This window comes from Phacochoerus africanus, chromosome 2, assembly GCF_016906955.1.
Source record: "Phacochoerus africanus isolate WHEZ1 chromosome 2, ROS_Pafr_v1, whole genome shotgun sequence".
Lineage (NCBI taxonomy): Eukaryota > Metazoa > Chordata > Mammalia > Artiodactyla > Suidae > Phacochoerus > Phacochoerus africanus.
The window spans coordinates 276,125,911-276,144,569 of NC_062545.1; the positions used below are offsets into that span (position 1 = coordinate 276,125,911).

General features: G+C 52.9%; 1 protein-coding gene across 6 annotated transcripts in view; it reads right to left on the reverse strand.

The window, feature by feature from the left end:
- The window catches only part of AK8 (adenylate kinase 8), a 128,923-nt gene that overhangs the window by 15,390 nt on the left and 94,874 nt on the right, over nucleotides 1-18,659 (reverse strand). The window contains exon 12 of one of the 6 annotated variants that reach the window (XM_047768784.1): nucleotides 13,873-13,949. The exons of 4 other annotated variants lie outside the window; for them this stretch is intronic. In XM_047768784.1, the coding sequence (XP_047624740.1) occupies nucleotides 13,874-13,949 (76 nt within the window). In that variant the 3' untranslated portion in view covers nucleotide 13,873. Of the gene's footprint in view, nucleotides 1-13,872; nucleotides 13,950-17,422; nucleotides 18,178-18,659 lie in introns of those variants that run through there. One more of the 6 variants, XM_047768786.1, reaches the window with a different exon arrangement.

Sequence of the window (18,659 nt, forward strand, 5' to 3'; positions counted from 1 at the left end):
CTCCCTGGACCCCACTTTAGCCTTCCCACTTTCTGGTTCTTCCTAGGCTCCAGACTGCAGACTCGCCCCCCAGATCTTGCGACCTGTCCATCTCCTAACCGCATGAGCCAATTCTTTACAATGAATCTTTTCTCTCTACGTCATACACGTCCAGTGGTTCTATTTCTCCGGAGAACCCTGACCAACATAGGGGTGGAGCCAGGATTCAAACCCAGGCAGCTGGTTCCAGCATCCAGCACAGCACTCCACTGTGAATCTGCTGAACGGAGGGGGAAGGAAGGAGGGAGTCTTGGGGTCCACTGCTCAGTGCAACCCCCACACCCCAAGCCCGAACGCCTGGCTCAGCTTTAGATCCCTGTGCTGCACCCAGAGTCAGGTGGAGTCAAAGCCACCTTCCTCCACTTTAGGCAGATGAGCTGGAAGGGACCCGAGGCAGGAGATGCTCTGCCAAGGGCGCCTCCACCACGTACCTTCTTCTTGGCCGCCCTGCCACAGGCGGACCCCCTGGGCTAGAAGTGGGAGTTTGCTTCAAGGACCAGAGAGCGGCCTGTGCAAGATCTGGACCCTTGGGCTGCCTGGGAAACAAGTGCCTCTCCTGGTCACCGGTGCCCGGAACCGGGGAGCCAAGGGAGGAGAAGGTGAATTAATTTCCAGGCTTCCTTTCTCAAAGCCGGTCTCCTTCAGTGGCCAATGGCCCGGTGAAGAGTTCCATAAGCACGGGAGTTCCTGTCGTGCCACAGTGAAAGCTAATCCGATGAGGAACCATGAAGACGCGGGTTCAATCCCTGGCCCCACCCAGTGGGTTAAGGATCCGGCATTTCCGTGAGCTGTGGCATATGTCGCAGGTGCGGCTTGGATCCTGCGTTGCTGTGGCTGTGACTGTGGCCGGCAGTGGTAGCTCCAATTCGACCCTTAGCCTGGGAACCCTTAGGCCATGGGTGCAGTCCTAAAAAGCAAAAAAAAAAAAGAGTTCCCTAAGCACGTCCCAGACAGGGGCCTTCTCCACCCACTGTCAGAATCTCCACTCTTGCCTTTTCCACTGTATCTGCTTTGATGAGGTGCTGCAGAGAAGCTTCTGCTTTAACCCTTTCCTCAGCCGGAGTGTTCCTCCATGAATCCACCTCAAAGCACACCACCTCTTGGCTTCAGCTCAAATCCTCTGCCACTCAGGAATCGCCACCGTGCCCATCATCACCATTGTTGCAAACCACGACGTCCCATGTGCCCGGCACTGTACCAATCAGCAGAGCAGACACACTGCTACACACGTGCGCTGGCCCATTGAATCCTAACCACATCAAGGATGCAAAACTCTGGTTCCCAAGAGGTTAAGCGGTGCCTCCAGGCTGGGCTGCAGGTCCGGCTGACTCTAGGTGGCTCTTCCGCTTCCTTCCTACAAGTAAGATAATACCCCTTGTTCCCTGTAGCTGTGAGAACATTTCTGAAGCCTCTGGGGGAAATCAGAAAATGGAAAAGGAACCCTGAAGCGATTTAGGAGGGGAGCGAGTAGGGTGAGGTCGACACTGTCAATGCCCCCTCGACCTTCAGACTCTCTGGACCCCACCTTCAAGCCAAAGCCACTGCCTCATCTGTGCCCATCACCTGAGGGGCACCGGCTGCCCCTGCGCTGGGACCCCCTCCTCCATTTGTCTCCCTGGGAATGCTGTGCACAGCTGCCTCTCAGGGTTAAAGAGAAATAAAGTGGATTCCAAAAGATCCTTCATCCCAGCCGCAGCTGTCTTGCCTAAGGAATCTGCCACCGTGTTTGTTAAACCCACACTTTAATTACTCCAAAATTATGTTAAATCCTTGCATAAATATTGCGACGGCATCTTCCGAGGAATTTCATTACAGTAAGCTGGGCTGCCGCCAGAGCTCTCGGTGAAAACGTAGGAGGAGAACAGACACAGGCGGAAAAGATATTGTTTTCAAGATAAAAAGGCAGGGAGGTGATCCTTTGTCAGACTGTCCGGGTGTCAAAGAGAGACAGGCGCTCCCATTTCACAGACGGAAGGGGGAAAATGCCCTTCCACCCTCTGATCTAATAGCTTTTTACTTCTCGGAAAACCTCAAGCAGATGAAGTATTAAAAAGCGGTGGTATTAATTAAGGGGGAAAAGTCCATCAAGAGAACCCCAATATGTTTACAGTGTCCCCAGGAAACCGGGGAAATTCACAATCAAGTGTGTAAATGTTCTAAAAAAGGGTCCTGAATATTTTATGAATATTTGTCATAAAACAGAAATAATAACCACTGTGCAGAGCTATTAGAATTAATATTTATGCTGCCCGCCATGAAATATTCATGGGGACAGAGGAAGGGGGGCCCCCCGAAAGACAAGAATTAATTTACATTGGGCTCGGTTTACCCGCTGGCTTGATGTTTAAAGACGGCTGACAAGCCTCCCTATGAATCCGCCAGTCACTTCCCACAGCCGGCGGAGTGGAGGGGGCGGGGGACGGGTCCGGACTGCTGACAGCTCACAGATTGAGTTTCTGACAGCCCTTAAAAAAACCTAAACGGCCCCCCACCTTTTTCGCCTTCTTCCGTTGCCCAAGGCACTCTGTTCTGCCACCGTGCATCCGCGCGCCCCTTCCATCTGCTGAAATTAACGAATTAATGAGCGCGATCCGCTTTACGGCGGGGCCCTCGGAATGTTTACAGGCGATTAAATTATAATGCAGGGCGGCTGTATAATTCATGAACCAATTAAAGGAAGTGTTAGTTGATTTGATGGGATGAGGACGTACAAAATGCATTTAACTAATGGGGAGCCACGGGCAGCCGAGGGCCGGCTCCCTCTCTCGGATTACGCGGCTAATTGCCGCACTTCGTGGGGCTGTCATTGATAGCCATGCATATTTCATTGTTCTCAAATACTTCAATTGTGTGCGTCCGTGTCGGGGCTGTAATGTGGAGAAGCCGGGCCAAACGCGGCTGTAGTTGCAGCGGCCGGGCTGCAGCGAGGCCGGAAACCCGAGCTGGGGCCTCCGTTCCCGGCCATTAGGTGATTAAAAGGGCTCAGCCTGCGATCGCCTTTTGTTTGGCTAATGATTCTGGACGCTGGCTTCCTGACGGCGGCGGCGACTCGGGGGCCGGACCCCCTTTCTCTGGGGTGGAGGGAGGGCAAGTCCGTAGCCCCCCAGTCGTGTCCAGAGAGCAGGGGTCTCGGGTCATGCACAAGGCAGTTCGCCGGGGACCCTCTGTAGCTAAGGCTTCCCTGCCGCCCAACGTTGTCCATTCACACGAGGGGCCCCGAGGGGTTGTTACTTGCCGTGGGGGGCAGACCAGGCCCCGCCGTGAAGCTCTGCTGTGTGCGCTCTGCTGTGTGTGGACAGCAAGGGGATCCCGGCACTCAGGGAGCGGGAACTGCAGTCCGTGGCTCTGGGCTGAAGGACCGGGAGGGAAAGTGGGCCGGGGAGCCTCTGGTTCTGAGAGATGCCATCTTCAGCCCAGTTCATTTCTGAGGCCTGGGGGTGAGCACCCCCGATGTCCCAGATGTCCAGAGCCCTGCCTCCACGGTGTGCCAGTCTCGGCAGCCTGGCCCACTGGCCCTCCTCCAAAATGGCTCTGCTCTCTACCCTGGCTTCTCGGTCTGGATGTCACATGAGCCTAATACGCACAGGGCACCCCTCCACTCAAATAAACAATTTAAGAACCTGTGGTTCATGTCTTTAATTCCCCGCTGGATACCTAAGGAAGAATTTCTTTTGCTCCCATTTCTGCACCCAGGGCTGGGAGGAGGGACTGACCGGGTGCCAGAAGCTGCCTCCTCGAATCAATGCTCAGACCCTTTCTCCACACGCAAGAGCTGTGTGATCCCGCGCCAGCCTCAGGCTCTCAGTCTCCTCGATTGGGGTGGGGGGGTTGGGGTTGGGGGGGGCAGGGAGAGGCGGGGGCTCGCGGGGAGGGATGGGGTGATGGTGGGGTGGCAATAGGTGGTGAAGATGAAGACACCTCATCCCTGTGCTTAGGGGTGGGTCCACCCTGTGATAACTGCCCATGTTATTTCAGCCAATACTATTATCACGTGATAGAGGTTCCGACCCACTGGGACATGGACGCGTTGCTGGGAAATGAAGCGCCTGCTGGTCTACCAGAAGGCCCATGGTGTCCACAGACCTTCCAGTTACAGGCCTTGGGCATCTCTTTAACTCAATCCAGCTGGAAAGGTGGCAGCAACCAAGGGACCATGGGTGAGAAGAGCACCCAAACGGCTGCCACTTCAAGGATGGAGGCCAACAGAAAGCCAGGGAACTCAACCCAAATGTTCTCCTTGAGGCCTACACTTGAACAGCAATGGGCAGTCCAGCTAGAGTGAATGCATTCCGTTTTTGTTTTCTGTTTGTTTGTTTTTCCTTTTTAGGGCCACACCCATGGCATATGGAGGTTCCTGGGCGAGGGGTCCAATTGGAGCTATAGTTGCCAGCCTACACCACAGCCACAGCCATGCAGGATCCTTAATCCTCTGAGCAGCGGCCAGGGATGGAAACCGCAGCCTCATGGTTTCTAGCTACGTTCGTTTCGGCGGCACCACAACGGGAACTCCGGATGCATTCTGGTTTAAAATAAAAACCAAAGCCTCCTTTGGCAGGTGGTTACCCTGAGCGACCAACTGTCCTACAGACTTTCCAAACATGACCTTATTTCATCCTGCAGGATGAACAGTGGTTATTCTCAAAGCACAAAAGGGGACACCGAGGCCCAGGGCAACCAGCCACCTTGGTTCAGGAATTTCTTCCAAGCAAATAAATACTTGTACAAGTGCAGAGATATATGGGTAAGACCCCCCCGCTGCTGATTACTTAAAATAGCCCAAAACAGGACACACCACACATGCCCACAGCCAGAGAGGGCTTCACAAGCTGTGGCAGCCTCATACTCTACAGCTTCGAATGGCAATGAGGCCGATCTAAGGCGCTGCCCGTGGAGAAAAGTCCAAGCCACAATCTTAAATTTAAAACAAGTTATGTAACAACGTGTATCACACGAGCTGCTTAACAAGAGAAGTGAATCTGGAAGGATGTCCAGCAAACCAGCCACAATGATTGCTGGGGGAAAAGGACTGGGAGCAGAAAAGGGGACTTTATGCATATCTGCCTTCTTTTCTTCTCTTTTCTTTTCTTTTACAATGAGAATGTTTTGTTTTTACAATTAGGGAAAATGCGAAGTTATACAATCACATGAAAAAGCTAATTTTTAAAAAGGAAAATCATAGATTTTATGCTCAGGGCCAGTATCTGACGCTAACACACGTATGAGCAGACCAGACTCTCTCGTGTGGATCAGACAACATGCAGAACGATGATTTAATGGGTCCAGCACCAGCCTGACACCCTGACATCGTCATGGAGTCACACTTCATGTCACAAGAGCGGGCAGACCGGAGACGGGCCAGCACAGACGGCGGCCACCGAGAGGCACAAGCGGTGAGCTGACTCTGTGTGAAGACGGCACGGCTCCCCTGGCCGCCCATGTGCCCAGGTGCAAGGGGGGCCAGGCGAGAAAGTGTACCACGCTCAGTGCAAACCAATGCCTCTGCTTTAGGAAAAATCAACTCACATTCATTCATTCAACAAATCCTGACCTAGTGCCCCCTGTGTGCCAGTCACCAACTGTCCCAAGTACCACAGAGTTCCTGCCGTCACAGAGCTTACAAGGTGCAGTTATATACGTACGAATAGAGACTCCCTGTTCCTGGCACCTGGGGTTGATCTGCTATTAAAAGAGGAAAAGATGCAGCATGAAAAGGCCAGGTGGCATCTAGCAGAGAGATGAGATGCACGATGGCATCGGGCACACTTGGTTCTGCCAGGCGAGGGAAGCACATTTTGACGTCTTTTGCGAAACATGTCCCCACGCGATGGCCGTTGTTCACGGGCTGATACTGACGGTCTTTGCTACAGACGTGCCACACACACACGCTGGGTCATGGAATCTCTCTGCCCCAACTGATGGGTGTGGGAACCGGGGTTCAAAGCAGGGAGTGACCTCCCAAGGTCCTGTCGTAACTTTAGACTTTCTGAGTTCAGCTTAGTGGGACACCCCGGGCTGAGCTGTAACCACTGGGCCACGGGGCCTCTCCAGATACCCTTGCGCAGATCCCCTGGGGACAGCTCTGGCTCATCAGACACCCCGTGCCAGGTGTCGTGCCAAGGACGTGCAGACACACCTCACAGCAAGCCTGGGACCAACGTGTCAGCGTCACCCCCATTTCACAGATGAGGCCACACCCTCCGTTACCTCCAAAACCCCGCTATCACCCTCAAGGGAGACCTGTGTTCTGCCTTCCGTCTCGGTGGGTTTACCTGCTGTGGACATTGCGCAGCAGTGATCTCGCACAGTGTGTGACCTTTGGGACTAGCTGCTGTCACTCAGTGTCATGAACAACCTTCAGAAGGAGCTCTAAGACCAGTCCCATTTTACAGATGAGGAAAGAGAGGTTCTTGCCCGAGGCCACGAAGCCAGTCAAGGGCAGGGCCAGATCCGGACCAGGTTCGTCTCAGTCGAGGGCCCATAACTCTACCCACTCTGTGCCTACATTTCTGGTTTCCTTTAGACGACTTGTTTCAGGATGAGCCGACACAATACCGACACCTGCTCAGCTCCTGGGTGTCAGGGGCTGGCAGACCCCCGTCCCCTCACTGCCCCCTGCCCGACTCCCTGGCCACACGGCCTCCTTGCTGCTGGGAGCACACCCTCTGCACAGGTGGCCCTGGCTCTCGGTCTCCCAGTGGCCGCAGGGCCACCCCCAAGTTGACCCACGACTCTGCCGAGATGTCTGCCCCAGACCCCTGTGGTGAGTAGCGCCCGGCCCTCTCAAGCCCCTGCTTTGTCCCCTTGAGCCCCCTCCCTGGGAGACGTCACAGCTGCATATGTTTGTGTGACATGTGAAAGCACCTGATGGGTCTGGGTGTTGTCTGCCCTTCTGGCAGCTCCTAGAACACCGCCCGGCACACAGCAGGTGCTCAGTAAATGTTTCACTCAATTATGTTGTATTCAAGAATCTCATCCTTGGAGTTCCCGTCGTGACTCAGTAGTTAATGAATCCAACTAGGAACCATGAGGTTGCAGGTTCGATCCCTGGCCTTGCTCAGTGGGTTAAGGATCCAGCATGGCTGTGAGCTGTGGTGTAGGTCGCAGATGTGGCTCAGATCCTGTGCTGCTGTGGCTGTGGTGTAGGCCAGAGGCTACAGCTCCGTTCAGATCCCTAGCCTGGGAACCTCCATATGCGGCGGGTGCAGCCCTAAAAAGACAAAAAAAAAAAAAAAAAAAAAGAATCTCATCCCTTGAAGGGTGGGTTAGAATGAGTTTGGGGGGGTGGGGTGGGCACAGCCACAAGCCGGAAGGACCTGTGGCTACAAAGGCCACCACACGGGGCGGGCAGGGTCGGTGCCTGCAAGTGCCATGTTTTTACCGCCTCCACCACCTGCTTCCCCCACTCCCGCCCCCGACTCTGCTTGTGGGATTGACACTCAGCTCACTTGGAGTTTCTGCCACGGACAAGCTTCGGCGGGAGGCCCAGGCCCCCGGGTCCGCCTGAGCCGGCCTCACCACTGCTTCCTACCACCCTTGAGCCCCCACCCGCTGCATTTCCTCCAGGCATCTCTCCAGAGCAGAGACCCAACGGGAGACACATCTCTGCAGCATTCCCGGCACAATTCAGTCTTTCCAGAAGCTTCCCACTCTGGGCAACTCCCCTCTGAGGGTACATTCCAAGAAAGCCACTTGCTCTTTCTTCTCAAATGTCTAAAAGTGACAGGAAGCTCTTCCTTGTGGACCAGCAAAGACACAGGTTCAGATGCTACGACATCAAATAGGCTTCACCCGACGACCAGATCACGACACTCACCCCGCCCGCCTGCAGCCTTGATTGGGGGCGGGGGGCTCCCTTGGGCCGAACCCCTCCTGAATCTGCACCTAGCTGCGGGTGTATCCAGAGACTGGGGCTTGTGGAAAGTGGATACAGACCACACCTGGACCTGACTGATCGCAGCTGGAAGAACCTGGGATCCGGGGAGAGAAAGGACACCTGCCCTGGAGGCCCCGCTCACGGCCCAGCCCCGTGGCCTGGAGGTGCCAGGAGAAGACGCCCCTAATTGCCTACCGAGAAGCAACCCAGGGTTAAACTGTTTATCTGGTTACGCTCCTGGGTTAAACTTCTTACGTGACCCCACCTGTGAGCTGAAACCTGAGCATCAAGATAAAGTTTTCCACATCTTTGGCTGCAACTTAAAACTCCCGGGTTTCGATAGCCGCCTATGAGTTAAACCTATTACTCGAGCCCAGAAGCCTACCCGCTCTGGAATAACCACCCCAGGGGCATCTGCAATAACCCCGTGTCTGTGTCGGGGTCCAGGGGCGCCGGGGGAACACGCTCAAAGGAGGGCTGTGCGGCCACTAACACAGGCGCTGGGGACAGCAGTTGGGACAATGAACTCACAACATACGAAGTGCGGGGAGGGATTCGATACAATGTGTACAGTTAAAACCCTGCGTTTGTTGGTTTGCTTCGGCCACGCCCGTGACATATGGAAATTCCCGGGCCAGGGGTCGAATCTGCGCCACAGCAGCGATCTGAGCCGCTGCAGTGATGATGCCAGATCCTTAACCCACTGTGCCACAAGGGAACTCCTTAAACTCCTCTTTTTGTAGCGTTTCCCTGACAATGTCAGAATACACACACTATACCAAAATGTTACCAGAGGTTGCCCTGGATACTAGAAATACTCTTACTTGGCTACATTTTCTGACTGTTTTACAACAAATGGACTCACACACATAAGATGCGTGAAACCTAGAGACAACCCCCCACACCCAGAGTCTCTGCCCAGCTCCCAGGGCTCCCCAGCCTCACCCTGGCTTCGAGGGGCTGGGGCTGGGGCTGGCCGGCTCTCCAGCCTCGTCCTTAGCATGTCACAGCCTCCGGACTGCCCCCCATCCCGACCCCCAGATGAGCAGCCCTGGAACCGGCCTGGCTTCCTCCCGCCTGGAGCCTGGACGGCTCTTCCTCCCATCTCCCCATGGCTGGCTCTGTGTTTCCATTCGCTTAAATGACCCTTCCTCAGAGGTGCTGTCCCAGCTCCACGAACCTGCCCCCCCCCTTCTCTGCCACGCCGTGGCCTCTAATTCCCCACGGAACTCTGTCTCGGCAGGTGTTTCTTCTCTGCTCCTTGGTGTAGGGTCTTCTTGCCTCCTTCCATGCGAACGTTTGCCTCACTGCTGAAGCCCCGGGATCTGGGACAGGGCTCGGCAAAGAGCAGCCCGTAATAAATACCTATGGAACATACACATCAATGCTCAAGTGCTGCCCTTATTAATAGGAAGAGCCGCTGCCGGATTGGGCTCTGGGCTGAGCGCTCTGAATCAGGGCATCACACGGCAGACTCAATACTATTCTTGCCTCTTTTAGCCATGAGGAGTCAGAGGGTCAGAGAGGCAAGGTCATCTGCCAAAGTCGCCCTGCAGTGAGCGTTCACATCCTTACCCCTGCCCGTCCTGGGCCCTCTTCACCTGCCTCTCCATTACCAAGATGTCTCTGGGTGGGTGAGCCCGGCCCCGCAGGACGGCAGGCACTCACCGCTGCCTGGCCCCAAGAGCAGGACCCCAGAATTTCTATCTGGGAAGGGCTTGGGTCAGTGGCCTGGTTAGAAGGGCTTCATGGGACGTGTCCGCAGTGGCACGCTGCTTAGATGGGCGGTGGCGGGGTGGGGGGAGCGGAGCTGAAGCCATCCTGGACTCCCCCCAGGTGAGCACATCTTTGCTAGGCAAGGGCCCGCTGCAGCTCCAGGCGGGACAGGCCCGTTTCCTTGTGGAGGACTGGCGGGCATCCTCCCCACAGTGGCGGGATGGCACTGGATGGCAGGTCCCTCCTGCCTGCTGGGGTGGAATGGCCACCCCCCACCCTGAGTTCTTGACCACAGGAGGTCACTGCTCTCATTGCCTGTTCCTGCAGCCTCCTGGAGTGGCATTAAGGTGACAATGGGGGCAGCAGGTGGCATGCACAAAGGTGTCCTGCCAACTCAGAATTAAGTGCTACTATCATCTCCATTTCTTGATGCAGAAAGGGGGCCTGGAGGAGAAACACCTGGCTTCAGTTAGTGCAGCTGAGACGGGGCCGGGCCTTCATGTCACTCCACGGGGCCTCTCTCTAAGGGACCAGCTGCAGGCAGACCCCAAGGTCCACTCAGCTCAGTACAAACTCCGGGGAGGGGAGAAGCAAGGACGGCGAGGCCCGAGGCCCGAGCCCCTGCAGCCTCGGCTACCAGGATGTAGCCACGGCTACCAGGAGCTGAAGGCAAGGTCAGGGGAGGGGAGGTGTGAGCAGATGGCTTTCTTTGTTGTTTCTGAAATGCCTCGGCCACAGGCAGGTGCAAAGTTGCATTTCGGTTCAGGACAGAAGTGGCTGTTTGCATTCCGTTATCTTTGAGCAGGACCACAGATAAAAGAGGACAAGGATGGCGAGAATCAGCTTCCTGCAGGGGGACCCCAAGGTGACACCAGCTCCTAATGCTGTCATCAATGGGACGTTTGCCCCTCTGTGACTCCTGCCATGGTGTATCTGCGGCTGCTGGCTTGTCCCATGGCTGCTCCATGAAGGGGAAAGCCAAAGGCAGCCTCCTCCCTGAGCCGTGCCTGCCTCCTGGAATGCGCCATCCTCCTCGGGTGTGATTCCACATTTTCCCAACCACTCAAAGAAAGGGCCTCGTGACCAAACTGTACCGCTGACCCGATGAGCCACACTCTTCGGATGTTTTTATCGGCGTCTTCCCTTCTCAGCTGACCTGGTGGAGGAGGGGCTCACCTTCAGGCCAGGATCTTTGTTTTGCCTTTCTTTCTTGGCCTGGCTGCAGCTCGGGCAACACCGGATCCTTAACCCACTGTGCCCAGCTGGGGATCGAACTCAAGCTGCCAGAGAGACAAGCAGCATCACGAACCCACTGTGCCGCAGCGGGAACTCCAGGCCAGGATATCAAGATTATTTAACAGAGTTCCATATTTTCCGTGTGGCAGGGACCTGGAAGGCTGCGTGTCCTCGGCCCCTTAACAGTTTTCCTGTCCAGGGTGTCCCCCTGGTGTCAAGTCCCCTACACTGCACCCCAGAAAACCCCCCAGGAGAGAGTGCTGTGGGTCGAGCACCCTTGAATCCCCTTCTGAAAGGCGGATCTGGGGGGGCACCATGGACGGCCAGACATGTCTCACTCATTCTGCACCCCCAGAGCCTGCCCTGTGTGCACGTAACAGTGATCATGAGGCTAACCCAGCGTTTGCAGAATGAATAAATGACCTTCCGGTTTGCTGAGATCCATGACCACCAGCTCCAGAAGCAGCAGCCCTGGCAGCAGCTGTAGCACAGGGCTCCAGAACCAAAGAGAACCCCAGCAGTCCTCCGATTCTGCAGGCAGAATTACCTCGGACCCATGACCACCTGGAATTCACAAAGATCTCCAAGGAGAGAAACGTATCCCTCAGCCTGCTTGCGTTCTTCCTCTCATCATCACATTTACAGACACCTCAAAGGTTCTTTCGGTCCAGACTCTTGTCCATTTAAATTCTGTTTCCCTTGGTTTCCCTCTCAAAGGAAAGAAAACTGCAGCTCACTCTTGTAGAGAATTATTCTCCCCAAAAGAAGCTCCCAGGTTCTAAAGAGAAAGCTTCATTGAGGCCAGCCGTTCAAACCATCGTTGCTTCTGCAGCATCTACACAAAGGATGAATGGGGGACACAGGGATCCTGGGCTGCGAAGCTGTGCTTGGGAAAGCAGGGCAGGGAAGGAGGTGCCTCGTTTGTTATGTAAATCGCTTGCTTCTTCTAAAACTTTCGCTGTTCATCCAACAAATTCCTTTTGACCCACCTTTCCACCAACCCCCAAACCCACGTCTGACCCCACAGAGAGCAGGCGTAGGTGGACATCAGACATCGGGAGCCACGCTCCAAAACGCCAATCGAACCTGAACCACCCTCTCGCCACCGGCACCCTGCTGGCCTGATCCCCAGCATCTTTCCAGCAAGGGTGGAGGGTGCTGGACCAGCTCCCTCTCTGGAGCTGCACACATGCTTTCATTTGCACTGGACACACAGCACCTAACTGGCTTCTCAGCACACCCAGGGGGCGGGCGCCGTTACCATCATGCCCCGTTATAAAGGGGGCGAGTGACCTGCCCAAGGTCTGTGGCCAGTAAATGGCAAAACAGGGTTCGAACCCGGGGACGTCTGGGCCTGGCCGCCACACGGCTGCTCTGCCCAGCCTCAGAGATCACAGCAGGCCAGGGTTCAAGGCACATCTCCACCTGCCGGCTTCCGATGCACAGGTGCCTGCCCGGCTCGCGTCCTGGCCGACACAGCGCCAGGTACTGGTGTCCAGTAAGCACTCTGCCCCTCGGTTCAGGTGCCTGAAGGGCAGCAGCTCGAGGCTTGCGTGAGGCAGGGCAGCCCTCCACGCCGGCGCCTGCGCCTGCGCCTGTCCAATGAACGTCTGCCCGCTCGTAAAACGGCTCACTCCAGGTCATTACCGACCCTACGTACATAACTCGCCAGATTGGTGTCTAGAGAGTTCTGCCTGGCTGATGTTCTCTGTTCTTCTAACGACTCCACAACTAAATGTTTCACAGAGCCTTTTCCTCGCCAAATATTTATGTTCTCGAATGTTTATTGGCCTCTCTATCATGATCAAGGGTTTATGAGCACTCTATAGCAACTGCGAATTAAATACATAATTTCAGATCCATCGAATTCCAGTTTGGTGCTACATCTGTCTCTATTACGCCGCAGCAGTTGCCGTGGGCACCCGGCAGACGACTACTGAATGCCTCTGTCCGGGGGCAGCCGGGGTGACTGACATTTCAATCTGGGAGCAGCCAGGGGCTTTGGTGTCTGCCCCCGGCAGCGGCAGAGACGTTTCCAGGGCTCGCCGGCATGGCCGGAGGATTCGGGAGCAAAGGACGAAGCTCCAGAGGACACCCTCCCGCCCTCGTTCCACCAACCAGGCCGCCCCCAACCCACGCATCTCTGGGGAAGGAGGGCCGGCATCTCGCAGCAAATGAAAAAGACAGACTGAAAAAGACAGAAGGGCCATTCTTTCCGCTGGTGAGTGGCACCCACCTGCCTGGGGGCGATTGGCTAATCCCATCCTCTCTTCACCAAACTGGCACCAAACCGCTCAGTGCTAAGCTTCGCTGTTCACTTTTAGCAGAGACCACCTCTCTGAACCTGGTAGTGACTTGACACCACGTAGACCGATTTTTTTTTTTTTTTTCTTTTTCAGCTGCACCCATGGCATATGGACGTTCCCGGGCCAGGGCTCGAATCTGAGCTGCAGCCATGACCTCCATCACAGCCGGAACCTCACCAGTGCACTGGGCTGGGGACTGAACCCCGGCCGCCACAGAGACAACTTCAGATCCTTAACCTGCTTTGCCGCAGTGGGAACTCCACCATGTAGACCAGGAATTCGGATTTGAAAGAGAAAACAGGGAGACTCTGAGAGGGGGAGTCACTGGAAAGAAGTGGGGCTGCCTCCTGTCTCGGGGCCTCTGCTCTGCCTCCTCACTTCCCGCGTGGCTTGGAGCCAACTGAGGCGGTCTGTGGTGTAATAAACCCGAGTATGACCCTCCTTCCCTCTCAGGCTGGCTCCCACCTAGAGGGTAAGCTGGCCAGTCCGGCCTGTCCACTGTCCCAGCACACCACATGTACTCACTAAATGTGTGTTGACTGACACCAATTCAAACTCCAGTCTTGGACTCCAAATCTCATGTCTTCCACACTAAATCTCACTTCTAGAAAGCACCAAGGCTGTGGGCAAGACAACCATGTGCTTTTTTTGGCCACACCTGCAGCATGTGGAAGTTCCCGTGCCAGGGATCGAACCCACGTCGTCAAAGCTGCGACCACAGCTTCAGCAATGCTAGATCCTTAACCCGCTGCCACAAGGGAAGGTCCGAGACAACCGTTCTGGAAAGAAAACAATTAGGCATATTTTAAACCCATCATCGATCCTAAGGAAAAAAACATGTTTCCTAAAACTTCAGTTTCATGACGTCAACATTTCCATAGGAGACTCAACTGAACTGTGTCACAAACTTGGGTGGCTCCGGGGACCCATGTTGCTGCGCAGGTGTCCTCTGGAGTCTGGCAGCAGGGTGTCCCCAAAACTACATGAAACCTTCGTTCCTTGGATGTTCTGACTGCTTCCGAGCACGGACCCCCTTCAATCTCGGGGTGCTTTTCATCTCCATGAGTAGAATTAGGAGCTCTGGGGCTCTTCGGTAGCGCCCACCAAAAACGAAAACGCGACTACATCCAGCAATTCCATTTCTCAGGATTTTACTCTCTGTAGGGACGATGCATGAAGGTACAGAGCCCGATTACAAGACACCAATCGTCGCACTGTTTGCAAAGAAGAAAGAAGGAATACAGTCTAAACGCTCAAGAGGGACGTGATTAAATTAGTGCCTAGTCGCGGCTGGACCACTGCGTGGCCATTACAAAGAACGGTAACACCGCACACCGGTCAGAATGGTCATCATTAGTAAGTCTACTACTTGCAAATGCTGGAAAGGGTGTGGCAAAGAGGAAACCCTCCTACACTGCTGGTGGGAATGTAAATTGGTACAACCGCTATGGAAAACAGGATGGAGGTACCTCAGAAAACTAAATATAGAACTACCATATGATCCAGCCATCCCATTTCTGGGCACATATCTGGACAAAAAAAAAAAAATTTTTTTTTGATTGAAAAACATGCATGTGGCGTTCCCATCGTGGCTCAGTGGAAACGAATCTGACTAGCATCTATGAGGATGAAGGTTTGATCCCTGGTCTTGCTCCGTTGGTTAAGGATCTAGGGTTGCCGTGAGCTATGGTGTAGGTCACAGATGTGGCTCAGATCCAGTGTTGCTGTGGCTGTGGCATAGACCAGTGGCTACAGCTCTGATTCTACTCCTAGTCTGGCGACTTCCATATGCTGGGGGTGCAGACCTACAGAGGACAAAAAAAAATCGTTGAAAAAAAGATAGTTGCACCCCTATGTTCACTGTAGCACTATTCACAACAGCCAAGCCATGAAAACAACCTAAAGGTCCATCAACAGATGAATGGATTAAGAAGATATGGTACATACACACAATGGAACACGACCCAGTCATAAAAAAGAACAAAATAATGCCATTAGGAGCAACATGGATGGAACTAGAGACTCTCATACTAAGTGAAGTAAATCAGAGAAAGACAAATACCATATGATATCACTTACATCTGGAATCTAATACACAGAACAAATGAACCTTTCCACAGGAGAGAAGCCAACGCGTGGGCACGGAGAACGGACCTGCGGTTGCCGGGTGGGAGGGGGGGATGAGATGAACTGCAGTCTGGGGTCAGTAGCTGCAAACTGCTGCATCTGGGGTGGGTAAGCAATGCGATCCTGCTGCACAGCACGGGGAACTACAGCTAATCACTTGTGACGGAACATGATGGAGGATAATGTGAAAAAAGAATGTGTATAAATGTATAACTGGGTCACTTCGCTATACAGCAGGAATTGACAGAACACTGTAAATCAACTATAACCAAAAAATTGTAAAAAGACTGAGCAGAGCTAATGCACTACACAGAATTATCTCTAGATACGCCGTCAAGAGAAAAGAGAAAGTAGGCAGTGCAGTGTGTCTCCATGTATACAAAATAAACGCATATATTTTTATCTCCTTACTGATGCAGAAGGAATTCTCTAGAAACCCTGGAAACGATGAAGAGTGGTTGCTTCTGGGAAAGGATGAGAAGAAACAATATTTTCCCCATTTTTTTATTGTGACATATTTTGACATATAAAAATAAGTATGTATTCATGGAGCACCTACTATGTGCCAGCTATTACCATTTGAGGAGCTTGAGGTAGATCAGTGAATAAGACAAAGAATCCTTTATTGGAAGAATTTCTATTCTGGTGGATACACTCACCAAAGAAAGGCATCACCCAAGACTGAAATAGTCTGGATGCGTCTAATCAACCCCATCCCTCTGTCAACACACAACCCAGGAGTCCAGCCATTAGGAGTTTTTAAAAATGTGTACGAGCACTTAATCCATTGCTGAGTTTTACTTGGTTTGGTATCATGCTTTATATATTCTTCGCAGCGTGCTTTTCCACTCAGCGTTGGTTTTCTCAGATTCCTCCTCGTTGGCGTACTCGGCTGTGGCTCATTCACTTCTGCTGCTGTGTCGTGTCTGCTTTGCGGTGCTGCTGTCACAGTCCACTCAGTATCTTCCTCGCCATCTCCAGTGTGTTTCAGTGCTTTGCCGCCACACTCGGGGGCAGGAGGAGGGCTTGCAGGAGGGGAAGATTTTACTTTTATGGTTCACTCCATTTAATAGTTACAGGACTGTTTGGGTTTTCTATTTCTTCTTGTGTCAATATTGGTAAGACTTTTTTTTCTGTGAATTGATCCATCTTGTCTACGTTTCCAAATTTATTGTCATAAATTGGTTCATAATGCTTTTCTTACCCTTGTAAACCCTGCTCTATCTATGGTCATATCACCATTTTTATTCCAAATATTGTGTATCTGTGTATTCTTCCTAATTGGTCAATCTTGCTAGAGACTTTTTTTTATTAATTGTTAAACTTTATTTTGTCAAAGAACCAACTTTTTTGGCGGTTACTGTCACTTTGTTTTCTACTCTCTTGATTTCTGTTCTTAGGGTCTCTTTCCTGCCATCTGGGGGTTTTATTTTTCTAACCTAAGTCGGAGGTTTAGATCATTAATTTTCAGTTGTTCCTCTTTTAAGATTTATTTTTCATTGAATATCCATTTGTACTCCTCCAATCTCTGACTCCTTTCCATTAAAAAATAAAAGTAATTAACTTTTTTTTACTTTTTTGTCTTTTTTGCCTTTTCTAGGGCTACTCTCCTCGGCATATGGAGGTTCCCAGGCTAGGGTTCTAATTGGAGTTGTCGCTGCTGGCCTACACCACAGCTCACGGCAACGCCGGATCCTTAACCCACTGAGCGAGGCCAGGGATCCAACCCGAAACCTCATGGTTCCTGGTCAGATTCGTTAACCACCATGCCACGACGGGAAACTCAAAAGTAATTAACTTTTTAATTGTGCATATCCTTTGGCTCAGTAACTTCATTCTATAAATTTTTCCTAAGGAAAAAACCAAAACAAATGCATAAAGATGTGTGTGTGTATGTTTGTTGCTGCATCGCTTGTAATGAAAGAAAACTGCAAATAACTGAAATGCTTCCCAACGGAGGGCATTTAAATACACCATAATACATCTGGACTATGTAATCCTGTTCATAAACGACCACTAGGTCATAGTCTGCAGTGCAACACTGTGCAAAAATTTAATGAGTTCTAGCCTTCGCAAGGATAGAAAAAGATGTCCACGATATATTATTAAGTACGAAAGCAAGTTATAAAAAGACATACACATGATTTTATTTTTTGTTAAAAAACACATTCATTGGAGAGGAATCTGGGTTTCGGTCCCAGCCACAGGACTCGAACGGCTCCCTGCTTTGGTTAATCACCTGCTTGTGAGCCAGGAGCACCATCCCATCTCTGCCTCGTGGAAGAGAAACAGACGAGGCTGAGAGGGAAGAGGGAGGAGCTTCGTGCAAGCGTCTCGGGAGAGAACACCAGATACTCAAAACACAGTGCGCTGGGGGTGACAGAGGTGCTAAAAAGGCAGGACATTCCTGTTCCAGGAGGCGAAGAGCACAGCCAGGGGCACCGGTCCCCGCCCCACCCCATCCACTCCTGCCAAGTGACCTTGAGCTCCAGGCTCTTCGTCTCCCGGAGCCCCCTATTTTAGGGGCTGAAATAAGAGATCTGAAGGAATAATCCTTCGGGAGTCTTCCAAGTCTGAAATCCTCTGCTGACATTCGCCAGTTTCGAGGTTGACTTGATGCTGAAACGCAAGCCTCTGGGGGAAGCTGAGAGCCTCGAACCAAAGGGAACCCTCTCCCGGGACGCTCCCAAGGGCAGGGACCCCGGCCCCGCAGGCCGGAGGCACTCAGTAAACACGAGTGGATGAAGGGATGACGGAATGAGGGACGTAAGCAGGCAGAGGTGGGCACTGACGGAAGGGCCCACGCAAGATTCTGAAGGGAGGTTTTCCTAAAATGGTTCTTCCAGGTGACTGTGCGCTTGCCTCGAACTCAGCCAAGTCCTGGGAAGGAAAATCAGCAGAGAGGGCGTCCACCTCGCAGGTCTCACAGAGCCTCGCCTCGCTGCCCACTGCCCTTGCCACTCCTGCTAGGTAATCGGATCGCGGCTAATTAATAAAACTGTCAGGTGCGCCATCCTCTCTGGTCGTTAGTATCCTTCCAGAAGGAGAATCCTGCCACCGCCACCCCCGTCCGCCCCTCGGCTGGCAGCTCAATTAACTGAATACTATGCAAATGAGAGGCTCTTCTCATCATTAGCTTATCGCCCCCGAATGTTAATCGCATAATTGGGCCTTCAACAGGGTAATTAGACACGATTTCGCCCATTAGTCTTACAAGGCTAATTACTGTTGAGAGGAGGAGGGGAGACGCCCCCAGAGCTCCGCAGGAAGAGGGGCCTCTGGTTAAAGCAAACGCCGACGAAACCTCCGCCAGGTTCAAGAGCAGCGGAGTTGCAGGCTGTCCCAGCCCAGCGTCCCGATGC